General features: G+C 40.4%; 1 protein-coding gene across 2 annotated transcripts in view; it reads right to left on the bottom strand.

The window, feature by feature from the left end:
- Nucleotides 1-18304, bottom strand: part of FZD6 (frizzled class receptor 6) — a 28409-nt gene that overhangs the window by 8647 nt on the left and 1458 nt on the right. For both annotated transcript variants that reach the window (XM_041412927.1, XM_041412928.1), the window contains exons 2-3: nt 17566-17946; nt 744-940 (exon numbers count right to left, since the gene is read on the bottom strand). In XM_041412927.1, coding sequence (XP_041268861.1) covers nt 744-940; nt 17566-17745 — 377 coding nt within the window. In that variant the 5' untranslated portion in view covers nt 17746-17946. The remainder of the gene's footprint in view (nt 1-743; nt 941-17565; nt 17947-18304) is intronic.

Below are 18304 nucleotides of genomic sequence, written 5' to 3'. Positions count from 1 at the left end.
GTGTGTTAACAACCAAAAAAAAAAAAAAACGGCCTTAATAATTTATAAATATCCACAGCTGGATGTCATAATCACAAAAAGATTGCACTGGAGTGCTTCCAGTGGTTTCCATTTAAAATATATAGACATCTTTTCCCCAAATGAAGTATTAACTGTCCTCTATCTGAAACAGACATGTGAACACCTTTGAGGAAAAGGTGACATTTCAAAAAAAGGAGTTTTGGCAGGCAGTAGAGGAAAAGCAACACAAGACTAGGTTGGCACATTTAAACAGTTAGGACCAACGTAAGGTTTCTACTATGCAATGTTCTGGGTCTGCTGAAATACAGAATATTCTATATGTCACTATCTTATGAGCAGTTACTTCTACAACCCCTAATAAAGTAAACATGATCATCCCTAGTTTAGAGATCAGAAACCAAAGCAAAATCTATGTTGTAACATATAATATTTTAAACTTTTAGAAATGTACAGTGAAAAGGCTACCTCTTACAAGGATCTGATTATTGAAAAGAACTGCTGCAGAGCTTTGTTGCAAAAACTGTCACAGGCAGAAAATGCAGGTGATAACTTGAATAACAAGAAAGTTTTAAAAAGAAATGGTCCCGTGCAAAAGCACTGCAGGGTCAGCATACTAAGGAAGTTACTGCGAGGTGACACTAAACATTCTGCCTCAGATTTTCAACTCAGTCTGTGTCAAACATGAAGATACCACTCCCACCACCTGTCAGTACGAAAAATACCTGGTACATTCCAGCTCTTCAGGCCACGCAATTCCAAAAGTGTCCATCAGCTGCTTACAGTCAGAATACACTTTCTCACAGAGGCTTCGACAGGGGTGAATCACGTGAATCTGATCTAGGCAGGCTGGGACAAAGGCTCTGCACAGAAATGTGTGGACATCTGGCGAACAGTGAAGATTCATAAGAATAAGGAAAGGCTACAGGGAAGAAAAAGGCTTTGGTTAGCAATTTTTAAAAGATAATTCAAAGCATCAAAACTAACTTTCATCACTAGGGCTTACATTTAATCCTATGTAGGTTTGAAAAGATACTAGAAAATAGTGTTTGTTCAGCAGTTCCGAAAAAGCAAAACCCACTGGCCTGAGTGGCAAGAGGCTCCATTGGCACTTCCAGCCCAGCCCTGGTCCCAGGATCTTGGACAACCTTTGGCTATCCAAACCTCATTTTTCCTATCTGACAATGTTAGAAATCTGAAGGGTATTATGAATGCCCAAGATATTAAAAAATAAAGTAAAACATTGAGTTTCTCTGTACACTAATCAGCTTCTAAACAAATGCCCTGGGGTTTTCCAAGGTGTGTCTGTTCCTGTAGTTCCTGTTAGATTACATTTTCAGTCCTAAGTGGTTTGATGTAGTCATCTCTCACACTAAAGAAATTTAGGGCTTTTTTGTTGTTGTTAATGAGGTTTAAACATTATTTCTCATTTTTAAACATCTCATTTAAAATCTCTCTCAACATTGAGAATTTCTTTGCCTGAATTACCAAGTACCAAGCAGTGAGTAACTGATGACTGTTCTTACTAGAGAATCCACAGAATGAAGTTTAACTTTTTCTGCTCAATGCATTCAATTGCTTACTCACAGTCAGACAGACTTTTAAGTAAAAAAAAAAAACCCAGCCTTTCTGGTTTACAGTTTCTCAGCTTTATTGTTAAGGTAAATTATTTTGCCCAAAATACTATCGTGTGTGCAAATGTTATGTGTGATGTTAAACAGGGAGAATGCATGCAATTTTCAAAGCAGGCCAAGATTTTAGTAAGATTTTTATTTAGTAAGAATTTTACGTCATTATTTGCCATCAATATTTATGTCTCAAACATTCAACCAATGGCTGTAAAAGGAAAGATTAGATTCTGAGTCCAGAAGAGTATCCTTACTTTTTTCAGCTTTTAAGTACCCCATATCTATCTATCTACCTACCTAACTACATCTCCTTACCCAAGAAACAAGTCTTAGTACTGAACATGAGTTTACTCATGAGTTTAAAAGAAAAGACATTGCTAAGTAATTTCTCCTTAAAAAATGGAATATCTATAAGTCCTTAAAGGACCTTGATAATAAATACAGGAATGTGTGGGGAGGAAGGAAGAAGATAAGGCAGAGAAGAATAACATACAAGTGCTTTATGATAAACCAAAAAAGTGCTGGCAGTACTCTTCAGAGCACTCCAGCTGTGTGCTGCATCTACACATGCCATTAAAATAGGCACACATTCGTTTGATCTGAATGTCTCCTCTTCAGCTGCCTTGGTTGGAACCCAAGATTTGAGTATTTTGTGACAAGGACAAATGCAGTTCTGGTATACTGTGTTCCAGTTCCGTAAATTGGATTATTTCCTAAAGGCTGCACAGCTTCAGATGAAAAAAAGCAGTCAGGAGTTTACCTTAAATGAATCAAATTCCTTTTGCATGATTATGATGCTTCTTTTCTTCTCAATTGTTAATTCATATTTGCTCTGTTCTTCCCAGAACTTAGGATAAACAAAATAGCCTGGGTAGTTCATATTCAATTGTTAAAAAATTGAGTTTATTTTTGACGTTGTCTTGTAGAATTTGTCTTGATTGTTCTGAATTCTTCCTTTTTGTCACCCACAGTTCATCTCATTCAATAAAAAGTAAAATTAATTTTCTAGAGCAAATTTTGGACTAGCAGCCAAAAACTTTTTCATCAATCTTATCTAGGAAAGTAAAGATTTTTTTAAATCTCAGTATTTATATCAATGAAACTGAGTTTACCTACAGAGATATTTTACCAACTATTTTTATAAGCAACTTGACAGTTTTTAAATAGCATTTTCCAATAGAGATAATAATCTTGCATATTTTAAGCCTGCTCCTTTGATACAGAAAATGAGCATAAATAAAACATCTGGAGAAGAAAGTCAGGACATAAAACCAACCCCTACCACTCTAACAGAGTTTCTGTCATCTGAAGCTACCTAAAAGCTAAAATAGCACAGAAATCACAATATGTATAATGACACTGTATATTAGAGGCAGATAACGAATGACAAGCAAAAATAAAATGTTTGCAAGAGTTTTACTAAAGCATCTTGTCATCGTCTAAACACTCGTTTAAAGAGCATATTTTATTTAAATGCAAAACCACCCTAACAGATAAATTTAAAATTTTTTAGGAAGAATGCTATGTTCAGCCTGTAATGTAATCAGAGTAGGATTCCAAGAACTTGGTTGCCAAGAGTATTGTCCTTACAATATTTCTTTTATTTCTTTCAGCTTGCTAAAAATATTTACCTTCTGACACCTGAAAGTATGAGCAAAAGAGCAAGAAGTTTGATGCTCTGAAAACACAAGCTGACCTCCTGGACACCTATTCCACCCTGGCTGGTAGCAAGGGGGCTGTAATAAGACAAGGTGACATCTCTTCCAGTTTCCTGCTATCAAGGGTTTAGGAAACAAGCTGCACATTGTAACACAACCACTGTGTTGAGAAGACAGTGAAAAACCTTTCTTCCTAAATGCACCTTACCCCTTTTTCAATCATTTAAGTTTGAACCCTTTGTAAAATACTACAGCAGTAAGTTGTCCTGCATAATTTAAGCAGTCATTGGTGAGAAAATACTGCATTTTATCTGTTTATTGTAACTCCTGGTTTTGCAGCCTAATATGTGTTTTGACAAACAGCTAACAGATTGCACTATGCTTTTTCCACGTAATTTTGTCTTCTTGTTATAATTTTACGTTATATTTATATATTAATATAGTAATGCTTTATATTTTCATTTCTGCTCCTTTCATAATATACTGTGTCTTCTATTTGCTTTGACTAAATTTTAAGACTGACATCACATTTCCAGTGACAACAAAGACTTTCTAAGTGACAGTAACTGATAAAAATACTGTGCCCACCCACTTGTACAGATAGTGGGCGTTACTCTTCCCCCATATTTATTACTCTGGGGGTTGTTTTCCCCCAAACTTATTACTCTGCATTTCCTTACCCTAAATCACACCTACCATTTTATTGTCCAGTTGCTTCTAGCACATGATCTCTCTACAATTCTTTCATCCCATTTGTTTTCTCAGCAAATTTAGTTCCTATCCCTCTTCTAGATCCATTTATGAATTAATTTGTTATCAGAGGTTTCAGTACAAGTAACTAAGGGAAACCACTCTACTTGGTATAGCATGAAACTATCAGCTCAGGATTTAATCCCTCTTAATGGGGAAAAAAAAATATCTATTTATTTATACCTACTTTTCTTCTTGTTCTTTAGGCAGGCATTGGAAAACAAAGTCTACAATGGGTTACCAGCACAGTTTCTTAAAAAAATATAGACTGTGACCATGTTTTTGGAAACTGAAAGTATATATAATCTGAATTTTCCCTTTCAACAGAAGTATGGAGTCCCTCAAAAAACTAATTGATTTTACAGTCAATGAGTTTTCTCAAAAAAAAAACAAAAAAACCCTCTATAAAATGTAAAACTTTGCCTCTAGCACACACAAATGGGATTTGTAAAACACTGATTTATTTTCAGCAACTGCTTACTTTTACCATTTAAGAACATCTGAAGTGCCTGGAACTCTGCTAAAATGAGGTATCTTTAAATGTGGGCTTCACTTCCAGCTAGCCAAAATGGAAAAGTTTGCTCATAGAAAATAGTATGTCTGCATTTCCTGATGGACCATAAAAGCAAAATCTTACCAAAACCGAAGTATTTTCTCCTCCAGCTTCATAGCCTGGAAGCACAAAGTAAAGCCAAGATCTCAAGCTCACTGACAGTAAAATTCAGCTCCTTCAAGGACACTTTATCTGAACTGTGGATGTCCCAACCACAAACCACATTTTACCCACATGGGCAGCTGGGTAAATTGCATGCCTGCACATACTGGTGTCCTAAGCATGCAAGTCTGGGATTAAACTCACAATCTTACACCATAATCCTCCTCTCTTCAGGAAGTTCAGGGTCTACACGTGGCACAAACAAACAAAATTCGCTCTTCCAGGAAACTAAGGCATTTCAAGCATTAGCAACCACTGCCCTGTCACATGAAGAAGAGATGAAAATCTGCACACTGGGTGATGAGAACATTAAAAATAGAGTGAAACCACACTCTTGAGAAAACAGAAAAGGAGCCTCACACAGCCAATATAAGTTCTAAAATATAAATTCTCATCTTCTTGACAATGGGAAATAAAAGTCAGTAAATATAAGGCAAGCTAGAATACAGTAACAATCTTTAAAAAAAAAAAACACAAAAAAACCCAAACCAACAAACTAATAGCAGCTGTAAAGTGAAAGATGATGTAGCGTGCAACAGCAAGAGGGGCACTGCCTCAAGCACTATCAGTGAAGAACCAAGGATTGTGGGATGCAAACTTTGCACTAACAAACATGAACATGTTATTAAGTCCTAGATTCCTTACAAGGTGTGTCTATGTTATATTTTCTCCAACGGCAAAGACAAGCTACCTCAGAAATCCAGTTATGATGTGGTTCTACAAACAGTAACACAACAGAGACAAGTGAAAACAAATGGTGCAAAACAAAGAAAAAATGTCTAAGCGCAAACATGTTCTTAAATGTGTTTTGCCAACAAATAAATTGCAACCTAGAACTATATATGGATCCTGTGCTCGCCATGCTTCTCTGTTTTGTGCTGAGCAGGCTTACAACTCCAAGACACAAGAGAAACAAGTTCATTATTCCATGCAGACATTTCAAGTGCTCTGTTGTACCTCACCTCCGTCTGACCCTAGAGATGATCAGTCTCTGAGGTTCTGATGTATGATAACTACCAGCATATACCAAAACAAGTGAAAACACTCTCCTGTACTCTGCTGATTAGTGTCACAGAGACACTTTCAAAACAGAGAAAACTGTGGACTGAAATGTCAAGGTCTTTTTTACAATCATCTGTGGCAAACCTTTGTAAGAGACAGGAAATACCTTGAATTGCTGAGACACACAGAGGACTTGAGCTTTTGTTCAGCCACTGGAATCAGATACCTAAGACAGTAACAACCTGCTCTCGTACCCACTGGGCTCTACCTACCATGTGGGAGCATTTAGCTCCATTAATCTAGTTAACATTGAGGTTAACTGAGTTAAACAATGACAAACACTAACTGTTTCAGTGTTAAGCCATATCACCTCTTTGATACAGATCTTGTGACTAAAGGAACAACATTACAACCTTGTTGCTTACAGAACTCTGTATTTCAGTCACTGAAGCAAAGGCAGGCTTAAATTTGTATTTCTACAATTGTACTACACTGTGTACCTCAGATTCCTACCTGTATTAAAGATACACATTGCTATTCATGTAACTATGTATCTGCTTTACAGGAAATAACATCTACCTAAATAATGAATAATTAGAGTCATAGAATACTTCAAATTGGAAAGGACCCAGAAGGATCACCAACTCCCTTGCTTCTCGCAGGACATCTTAATGATTAATAATTAAAAATTAATTTTTAATAATTTACAGTACCATAGAAACAAACCTACTATCCAGTCACTACAGAACTGAAGTACAGCCTCAAACCCTAAACAAAATATATTTATAAACATGTAAGTTTTCAGATGTGATTGTCAGGAAATATAGCCCCTGTCAATCACAGTGCATATAAACTATCTCAGAAGAGGTGACAGTAATTACTCTTGACACTCACACAGCTACACTAACAATCTTCACAGAATCTTTAGCCACTTTTACAATGATAATCTCTTTCAATTAAAAACAGTGGAGCAAGTATGGCACTGCTGATTTAATTCTACACTATTGTTACAATTGAGTTATTCTCGACTGGATGCAAACAAGATTAGCATCACACCCAGAGAGATTAATGTCTTCATGCAATTCCTAGACAGGCTGGCACGGGTGGCAATTTGCTGATGGCCATAGTGAATCAGCTGCCAAGAATCTCCGACTTCTAGTTCATGCACAATTAACTAAGTCATGATAAATAAATGTCCCAATACATGAAACTAAATGAAGGATGAAATTTACAAGTTCAATAGATTCAAAGCAACATCGAGAAAAGACTAGGTTTTTCCCATTGGAAGTTACATTGATGAATTTAGATCAAAGGCAAGTTAAATACACTTAATTTGGTACGTAAGGATTTCGCAGGAAGCTGCAAAAGTGTCAGTGTCTTGTTGCTACATGCCTGCTAAAAGCTGCTACTTAACAGAACTGCAAAACAGGAACATGGGAATGCCCAGAAACATTAGGGCAATGCCAACCATCCTTTAAGCCAGCAAGGAACATGGTATGAGCTCATTTGAGAGCACATATACACCATGTCTCTACCTGAGCTGTGAGTAATGATCAACTACTGCTGCCAGCAGCAAGTATCAGCTGTAATCTGTATTTTCCCAATTCAGTTAAAATTATATGGGTAAACCAACAAAAGTTTTTCAGGACTAAAAGTCACCATTTATATTTTAGCTATAAATGTATGTAAGATATATACTATAAATCTGAATACTTTTAGAGTTTAATATGCATTATTAGTGCATCTTGATTTGACAGAGGTAAAAAGAAAACCATCAAACACACATTAACTTGATTTCTATTTTAATAAGCTGCTTTAAAAAAATTAGCATTACCTTCTGCAGCTTCCACAATAAACTAAAAGTACATGAAGTTGTGTTTAATCTAAAAGCTTTTCAAACATTTCTAAAATGTAATCAACTTAACATTTACATAGATAAGAATGAAGTATTTTGTCAGAGTACAAAGTAGGTTTCCCCCATAGCTTAAAAGACAATAGTTTAAGTTTCCTACTCCAGGAAATCTGAAGTTCAAAGAGCTGGTAGAGGCTAGGGGTGGTGCAGAAAAAGAAACGGGTAGTAAACAAGCAGTGGTACAAATGATGCTGTTCTGCCGAAAGATGTTTGCCAAGATACAAGCTTATTTTTGTCCTTCGACCGAACAGCAAAGGCAACACATGCACTTAGACTGTCAAAGAGCTGTGAACAAAGCCTGGGGACAGCCCAGCGTGCAGTGGCTGATAAGCTGGACTGTGCCCAGCAGCGCTCTTCCCACAGCCGGACGGGCCAGGAGCTGCCTGCCGCTCAGCGCCCGAAGATCAGAGTTTACCGATCTTCAAAGGATGGCAAAGGATGGCAGCTGATCCTAAAAAGCCCTGTGCTGTGAAGCGCCCAGGACCGGCTGGCAGGCAGCCAGGTGTCCGTGGGGGCGGGCTCGGCGGGACTGAGCTTCATCACTTCAGATGCCGGGCTGTGCAACTGCGCAGGGAGCCGAATCGCCCAGCAGCGAAACGTTCAGAGCATCTGCAACAAGAACCAGTCTGTCCAAAAACTCTTCACCATCACTCCCCCAACACATGCAATATACATACACACACACATCTATGTGTCTGCATACATAGTCTAGTCTGAACTTTCGTATTAGCTATTCAAAGGTTATGGGAATATAAATCAAAAATCCAAGGTTAAAGCACATGGGGGAATGTTTTCAAAGGTCAATAGGACAGCAAGGCACTCATGCACCTTCCAAAAAAGGTAAAACAAACTCCATAAAACTACTCCAATATCACACCTAGGCACTAAGGTTGCCATTGATGCCCACTATAAATGGGCACAGACACAGAAGGATAAAGCAGGCTATTCTGCTTTTTTTACTTTTACACACTCTGAATGGTTTTGTATTAACTACACAGAGCTGCAAGATATTCTGAGTTGAAAGGGACACACTAGGACCAAGTCCAACTCAAGAGAACGGCCCACGCACGGATCTAACAACAAAATTTCTTTCTGTAGTAAAACAACTTAATTCCATATTTTCTCTTTAAGTATTTTCACATGCAAAATAAAAATACATATATACCTATATTTTTAACTATAGCAAAGGTTATAAACAATCTAAACAGGAATATTACATCTCGCTATCTGAAGCAAACTAAAGTACAAGTATTTCAAATACTTTTCAAATAGCTTTATGACCAAAATCCACTGCATTTTTTTGTTCTAACCTAAATTATAGCTTGAGCTAAATTATAGATATTCCAGCCTCTGCAATTTACAGTCCTTAACAAACATGAGAGCTTTTTCCCAAGTGTTACAGAACTGAATTATTTTTACAAAGATTTTCAGTTATACATTGTATCTGGTTTAGGTTTTGTGTAAACTAGACAGCATAAAAGACAGACAACTATAAGTTAACTGAAGGAAGGTATACTGCAGGCCTCAGACATATGAAGTCTAGACAGAGCTTCATTACATTTGGACTGTAGTAGCATAAGTATCACAAATCTTAAATTCTCCTTGTATTTGCCATGTGTTACAGGAGTACATGGATTTATTGCTACATTTTTTGTGTAGCACTGAATGTAAAGGATTACCTGTAATAATGTTGATAGACAGTCTTATCTTTAAAAAGCCCCCCCATTTCTAAGAAATTCCAGCAGAAGCCATCACTGCTCTGGTTCCAAAAGTCATCCAGATTTATGCTTCCCCCTCTCTCTGTGAGTGTGGAGACACAGTTCAGCATAACAGCACCACCCAAGTCACCAGAGTAGTAAACTTGCACCATTTCTTTCTTGCCTACTTCATGTATTTTTAAACAGTCTTAAATGAAAACTTTAGTTTTAATTTTTAAATTAAAAAAAACAACTTTGTTATGATGCAGGGGATGTCAGTCAGGCATGCACAAGTCGTTTGACCGAGCTGAAGCCCGTGAAGCTGCAGTCACCTACCTCAGCATCTGCAATCATTACCTCTGTCTTCTGCTTTCACTACTTCCAGCTGGTCATACTTTGACACACTCCCCAGTTTTGAATGCCTGCACTAGACACTGTTTCCTTACTGTCAGCCCACAGCGCTCATCTTGGTGACATTCCCCTCATTATCCTCCCTATTTCTCCTGTTCTAAAAACTTAAGGCTATCTTTTCTTTTTCCCTGTCACATTATGATTTGTGGGCCACGTTAGCCTTCGACATTTAATGTTCTGTTTGTAGCTCTGTGTATAATTCCCAGCGAGATCCCCCACCCAAATGGATTCTTAGAATGGTGCACCTTGTACCTTCCTTGCAAGAGCATTAGCTCATGTGAAACAGTATGCAGCTGGGACGAGGCGTCCTAGCAAACAGGTATTGCTAGGTCACCATGAGGCTGGATGGGTACAGTCCCTCGCCAGAAAAGTAATGCTTTTAATTTTGTGTGTAGGACAACTGTGTGGAGAGTTTGGCCACTAAATGTTTTGTGGCAGTAGCTACTGAGTCTAAAGAAATCTGGTTATGCAGGCCCTCTGGGGAATACAGCATGAGCCAAACTTGGAAGGATGTGGTTATTCTCTGAAATAACTTGATCTACCAGAAGTTTAAGTACAGAAAAGGTGGATTTTTTTTTCCCCTTCGCAGATAGCTCTTGTCTAGAGGAGAGGTATCTTCAGGTATCCTTACTATCCTACAAAGACTGATTGTCCAGGCCTCTCTCCCCCCATATACAGTAGCTACTTACACAGCTCTTACACACCCCTGCACACCTCTCCCAATAGCTAAGCAGAAATCTATCAAGTCTCCACTCGTCTACACTACACAGCTCAGAAGAAGAGGGCAGACATACGCATCTTTTACTCTGGCAGACAAATTACCAATGTGTTACAGCAATCACAGACACACACAAATACAAAGATAAGACCCAAAAAGGCAAACATGTGACAAAGGAACTATGTTTGCCCCTAAGGGCTGGTGAATCAACAGTCAGCACTGAGAGACAGAAAAAGGCAACAAATTTTGTGGCACAGCTACTCCCCCCCCCTCCTTTGGAATACAGTAAAGAACTAAAGAGATGACACAATAGTAGTTTTAGAAACTGTCAGCTTTAATCACTGCACTGTCAAACTAGAAAAGAAACCATGGACATTTGACACTGCACTGTCAAACTAGAAAAGAAACCATGGACAAACAAATTCCCCGTCCAATGTGGTTATTTTCTGGACCATTTGCTTTTTACAGTCTTTATCAAGGATAGCATAGGTAACATCTTGTAGCCAATTTGTCACCCTGAACACCCATCCTGCAAATGGAAAACTAAGCCTGCATTCCAGCTCCACCAGCACACAACAAGGGCCTGAGCTCCATCCAGCCTCCTGACCCATGCAGCACTGTGGGCAAAAAGCATCTTGCAGCCAAACAACACAAAGCTTGCTCCAGAAAGACATCAGGATCCTCTGCCATTCTTAGGCTAGATTTGTAAATGACAAACATCAGGAGCTTTGCAAAGATGTCCCACTATGTACCTGGGTTCATCAAATCCTTCAAGACAATCCAGTTGCTGTTGCCAGAGCTGCTGTGGGCCAATGCACTGGGTGTGAGTTGTTACCCAGTTGTTGATCCCACAGTTTGACAGCTCATGGACAGCAGAGGGCAAACAGTGTGGACCACCAGCACATAACAGTATACAATTTTGTCCTACTTGCCTACTATTCAAAGAAAATACGTGAAGATGACCTTCAAAATCATGGTCACCACATCACCCTCAGCAGACCTATCCTACCTAATCTAATGATAGGTTTTACTAATGACCAGGTGAAGTTCACAAGGTTCCACTGGGCAGCAGCCACTTCCATACAAACACTAAGAAAACATGGAAATAGCACCTGTGTCTCAAAGCTTTGTACCCACTGCTGACTCTCCCCAACTCCAAGGATGATGTGTTCCCAGCAGACAGTTCAGCTCCCAGTCCCTAACTGCCTCCTATAAGTGAAGGCAAAGTAGTTACAAACTCAGTAGCTCTGTTCCTGTTTTCCTTCTCTATATAAATAGTTTCAGGGAAGAAGTTCCATTCTTCCACAGGTATCCTCCAGGAGTAGGATAGAGCCACAGGTCTAAGTCCATCACTGCCTTGATTTAGCCAGTAATTGCAGATTTGAGTGTGGGGAAGAGGGAATTGGAGACAAGGCTGCACAGCAGGACTAAAAAACCAGCAACAGCTTGCAGCTACACTTGAACACTAACCGGGCACTGTGGAAGGGAGAGACATCTGCAGGAGACAAACAACAAGATTCCATGGTATTCTCAGAAATCTAGAAGTCTGTTGTTGGCAAAGATCTGCAAGACAGCCTTCCATAGGCCAGCTTCAGACCCCATGCACAGTGAGACTGGCCAAAATCTAACCCAGAGTAGAACTCCTCTGTCTCAGGCAGGTAAGAAGTGTGCCGACAACTTCACCTAGTGATCCACTCCTGTAACACCAAATTACTTGCTAGAGTAGGCATAACCTCTGAAGATGGAGAAAGAGGAGGCTCTTGGAATCACACTGTCAGCACCATCTCCAAGAACCCCTGCCACCATCTCTTTGCCAAGCAAGGAGTACTTTGGACCCCCATGCATTCTGAACAGCATCCTTGCAGAACAAAGAGCAAGGCAGTGCTATTCACATTATCAAGTGGGCAAGTCCTGCTGCTCAGAGAAAGCAGCAGCAGATTTTGCAGATAACTGATATGCTTAGTGCCAGGGTAATGGGATTACACAGATTTGCCTGTCTGCTTTCAGACAATCTGCACAAGCCAATCACACTTGAAGGGCCTCAGTCCTACAGGTAACACTTTTTAGTGGCTGTAATTTACTGTACCCATAGGAATCAACAAAAATGGTTTATGAATGTTGCTATAAGCACCACTCTAAGAACTAAACATGATGTATGTTTCTTTGGAATACCTGAGAGCAAGAGAGCACAAAAAATGAACACACATCCCAAATTTTTATGTTATTTTACAAAATTACACAGATAATTCACATGTTTTCAAACCCTTAGTCAACGCTTTTCTGCAACTTCCATGGTGATGCTCAAAAGAATTACTCATGTCCAACTATTCCATATTTCTTGACACATAAACAGCAGAGAAGTCAGTTGTTCTGTCTTGTATTTCCTTTGATCCATATGAAGTATGTATAAAAAAGACTTTGGTATCTGCCAACTTCCATTTAACAAGTATCAATTTAGCTGTTTCATTACCACAATCTTTCGTGACATCCACTACATTCTGAGACACTAGAAAAGTTACCTTAGTTAGTAAACAGTAACGCATGATGTTCTAAATTTGCCACTTTTTACAAAAGCCTTCCCTACTCTTTAGTACCACGGTAAAGAGCCAACAAAAATGTTACAATCAAAATATTAATTAAAGACTCCTTTGTGCTTGTTCCATTGGGTCAATGTCCACACCTCTGCACACATTTCTCCACTTTAGGGTCTGAGGCAGCATCAGGGACAAAACATAACTCCAAGCAGATCAAGAATACTGACTGTTTTCCTAAAAGATGCTGAGATTTAAGCTTCAAGTTTTAATTACTAGTGGTTCATGTATTACACCAAGCACTGCTCATGTTAGTGTACAATCCAGAAGCAAAGACAGCTGTCTCTAGAGATTAAGTAAATTCACACCTGTGCTACTTTGCAGGCTATACCAGTAATAACCTTTTCACAAAACAGCACTTATTTCCCAAAAACTCCCAACCTGCAATGGTAGACAGCTTTTTTCTTCCCATGTGTATACACACATGTACCAATTTAAGCTTGCAGACACCAGGTTTGCAGGTTTTTATAAGTATCATTATATTAAATTAACTGTAAATTTGGGGTTAGTGGAAGCAAATGAAGCCATTACATTACTAGTTTTAATTCATGCAACTTCAGTATTAAACTTTGGAAGGTACTTTTTAACCCCCTCTAAATGGCTTTGTTTAAACTGACCCCAGTTCTCACACAATTTCTGCCACTGCTGCAGCCAGCTGCATTAACCTTCCATAGACATGCACACACATATTCTGGCACATGGCCATGAACTCAGAAGTGAATGGAAAACTCACTACTGAATAATTTTTTTGGTCTCTCTAAGGTACTTCATTGTTCTCTGCACAACATTTTCCAGTGTTTTCTATAGTCTGCTCTAAAAGCTCACTGGCAAGCCTTTTCCCTTTGTACTTCTACAGATCTGTGGATCTTGCCCACATCAGGAAGTCTTAAGGGCTTGTCTTCTGTGGACACATTCCAGAACTGCAGCAGAAGAGATTAAGAGATATGAATGTAAGTTACAACACAGTAACCCTCTGCCTTGATGGAATAATGCCTTCAGTTGACAACCTATTCCAGGACAGTTAAAAGTAGGATTACTTTGGAATTAGAAGTGACTTGTTTTTGTGGATGACCACGAGGGGGTGTTACACCTATTTAAGTGCAGCTGTAGTGAACCAGATCTCCTGTTATGTCCACTTATTTTCCTCATCAGACAAACCCTAGATCTTCCACCTCCCAATGTGAACTAGTAGTAACAAGAACAGTTACTGATAAACTGCTTTGAGATACAGAGATGGCAGGCATCTGCAAATAATCACATTCCACAGTCATGCAGCTGTTTAGCAAACATACACAAAACTCCACACCACAAATCCATGTGATTTTACTTTCCTAAAGCCACCATTTGTTGTGTAAACAAAACGAACTCGAATATAAAGTAAAATTCAAGAAGCCAAAACTCAGTCTGTCAAGTTGAAAGCTCAAAATTAAACTAAATAAGTACGTATGTGAATGGAGGAAGCAACTGGAAATTACTTATTTTTTATTGCAGAAAACAAGATCCCAGAGGGACTGTCCTCACTAGCCAGAACATCCATAACAGAGGCCCTAGGACTGAGTTAGTCATCTTCCTGCTCTAGTGCTTCAGTGTTCTGGTTTATAGCACATCATTATGAACACCTGATACATGAGGCAGGATTGTAAAACCATGTATCAGCTGCTTTCCTCAAAGACAACCACTACCTGTGACAGTAGCTCCAGATCATCCTCTTCTGGAGGATTACTGTGAAGACACCATCCCACATGGATGTGTTAACACATTCCCAGCACAGATCTTCTTGCTACACAACACTCCCTTGCAGAAGAACATACCTGTAGAGCCTTCAGAGTGGGGCATTGTGAGTTACCATTGTTTCGGAGAGTGAACTTTACCTTGAGGTGAGACTTGCCCCCTTGACAAATCCTTTTGGGGAGTAAACACTCCCCAAAAATTCTTAGAGGGAATAGAACATAAACCTGGATTAACACTAGGGCTCTCCGCACAAAATATTTTTGATTTCTAGAAGAAGTCCCTACCTTGTTCCTTAGGATTGCATGATCCTACTAGAAGTCAGTTATGATACAGGGAGCGAATTACTGCAGGCCTCAACCTCAAAACCCTGTGAGATCTTACATTCAAATACATAAATCTCATGCCCAATTTTGAGAACAGGCAGAGGGAAGGGAGGGGGAAGAGCAAGACAGTATTAAAAAAGAAAGCCTTTAAGCATTCCTACTGAGGATCAAAGGAAAGCACTTCTATAGAGTGAAAGTATGCCATTAAAATTCTTTCTTTGGTATTGAATGAAGGTCCGACTGAAAATTACAAAAAAATTTAAGCTCTTAAAACAACAGAAGTCTCCTCCACCTCCTAACCCACTGCCTTGTTATGGCTGCAAACTGAAATTAAATATTATTCCAGAAGTGAGTGACTCCTCCTCCCCTGCTGCAACACTGAAAATCTCCTGAAAAGCAGAACCCTTTGACAATCCTGAGAAGGTTCTCTGTTGCAATCAACTATGGACAAACTGGCACCATTACTGAATGACATGACATCAAAATATACGACACTGATACACACTGGTCCCTCTCATGGCACCATTACTGAATGACATGAAGAATGAATGACATCAAAATATACGACACTGATACACACTGGTCCCTCTCAGAAAGAAGGCCCAGCAATGAACCACCATAAGCTTTTACCATATTAATTCCAAATCTAACTGTTAGCAGTGGATTCAACATGAACTTCATACAGAATGGGAGCAAAGACCCTTTCACCTGTAAGCAGCTGTCTTAAAAAACCACTTTGACCAAGTAATCCACCATCACTGCTGGACCACAATAAAGGCAGGCAGACCACCACACAAGAGGTAGTTCAGAAATGTCTGCCCAGCACCACAGTAGTTAGGACTACCAAATTAGAGACCAGGCAGTGGGAATGACAGGAGACTAGGAAGCAAATCAAAGAGGGTAGGCAAATTAAATTCTAATAGACACTGTTGTTCCCTGCAGCCACCCAGCCCAGTAGTAATCCAACACTAGTAGCCAGGTTATAAGGGTGACAGGATGGAAAAAAGAGAGAAAACAAGAAAACTTCTCACTGCCACACAATTTTTAATGAAATAGCTATACAAGAGGTAGGTAGCTAAATGTAAGGCAAGCCATGAATACTTTCCAGGAGGAACTCCCTCCACACAGGCAATAGGTACAAGTTACTGACAGTTAAAAAAAGTCAGTCATAGCAACCAAATAAAAATGGCACTGTGGTCTCTCTGCCCTGACAGCAGCATGACTGGAAGGCACAAATAATGACAAGTGCTGGCTCAATGGCTGCAGTTAACACACGCCAAGCAGCAGCAGCGTACCTGAGGAGATAAAGTGGCAGACACTGCAGGAAGCATTCCTGGGAAGTGATGGCTAGAGAAGCACTGCACAGCTCACAGCTGAAGCCTACCGCCTGCCTTCCAACTAAAAAGCCCTCAATTTGTCAGAGATCTGCAGCCAAACTCAGTTGCTTGCAAAAAATAGCTTAACATGTGATACCAGAATTTCCCACACATCTACACCGAGCTGACAAAACCAATGTGAGACCAAAGCCTGTGCTATTCCAGGCTGGCAACTGGCGGCCAAACAGGGAATCCTGATTATCCCCAGCAACACTAAAAACATGTTTCGGCAACTGAACCAAGCTCCTCCTCCAAGCTCAGTAAACAGTATGCAAATAAGATTTTAGTAGCAGTACCTCCAACACCACACATTTTTTCTAAAACAGAAACTTAATATTCACCTCACTTCTGTTGCACTCTGTGCATAGTATAAGACACTGAGCTTTTCAAGACCTGTGTTAAGATTTTCCCCCTCCTCATACCACTGAAAAGCCATTATTAAAACAGGTTTAAAACTTGTTTTACAAGCCTCTCACCCAGAGAGGCTCTCACCCTTTACAGGTATTGCTATGGGCAAAGCCTTTCCACAACATGGCATATTCTAAGGGGAGCCACACTTACAGTCAGTTCAGGTAAGGAAAGTGCTTATTTTCAGCCTCCTTAGTAGATGTAAGGTGAGACAGGAGCAAAGAGCATCTTCTAAATGTGATTTTTGCATTGAGTTCAGGCAGGCCAAGATATCATAAACTACTTCTCCTGAGAATTTCAACAATTGTTCTGTATAACAGTAAGGTGCCTGAGCTATTCGTGATCAGCTCTGCCAAAATGCTCTGAATAGCCACATTGCTGTGCTACACCCATTCCTCTTCCACTCTAATACAGGATCCAAGGCAGGGTGGAGGGAGGAAGTTGGTAGCTCCCTTGTATAGTGCACATACAACTAAGGAGCTCTAGAACACTCTGTCTGAAGAAACATCTACTCACTAAATATTATCGGTCTTGTAATTCAGTGCAACAGGTATCCCAAATAACTTCTTAATGACAAATTTGTTACATACCATTTAGGGTGGAGGGAGACAGGGGTGAGAAACTTACGTCCATTTTGCGAGCAGCCGTGTCCTGATCATAGTGTCCCATGAGGTTTGGGAAAAAAGTCATATTGTAAGGCATTCCTGAACATCTGGAAATAGTAATTGGCTCACATGTGAATAAACTGTGCCCTTGCACCAGAGCTAGAAGTAAACTGCAGGTCACAGACAACACAAGCGCTCCCATTTTGTCAGGATCTCCAACTTCAGCACATTGCTCTGTTCAGTAGTTAGACAGACCGGCGTTGCACAAGGATAAAAACACGCATCTTCCTCTGCTAGCTCCAGCGCAAGGCAGTAAGGCACACAATCAGACTCCTCAGAGCTGCTTTAGCTATTGCCCCATTTTAGCTGAGCGCGACTTTACTAAATCCTTTCTTCTTCGAGCCTGTACGTGCAAAGACGGGACAGAGAAGTGAACAGCAGAATCAACTCGACCGCGACCACCCGTCCGAAGGCCGAGCTCAGCCTCCCGGCCGGCCTGCAGGCGAGAGGGCGGCTCCGGCCGGGCCGGGTGCCCCCGCGGCGCCTCCCCGACCCCACACACCCGCCGGGGCCGCGGCTCGGCGCAGCCGCGCTCCGGGAGCGGCGCGTTCGTCCCCCGCTCCCGCCCGAGCCCCGGAGCCGCCGCCGCTCCCAACGCCCCGTTCCCAGCCCCGCCCTGGGAAGCGGCGCCCGCGGGCTCGGCAGCGCAGTCGGCCCAGGACCCGGGGCTCGCCGGGCGCGGTCCCGGCGCCGCATCCCCG

Source organism: Onychostruthus taczanowskii, unplaced genomic scaffold (assembly GCF_017590055.1).
Source record: "Onychostruthus taczanowskii isolate IOZ18803 unplaced genomic scaffold, ASM1759005v1 scaffold4, whole genome shotgun sequence".
Classification (NCBI taxonomy): Eukaryota; Metazoa; Chordata; class Aves; order Passeriformes; family Passeridae; genus Onychostruthus; species Onychostruthus taczanowskii.
Note: the sequence above shows the minus strand (reverse complement) of the source record. Positions and strands in the feature narration are given on the sequence as shown.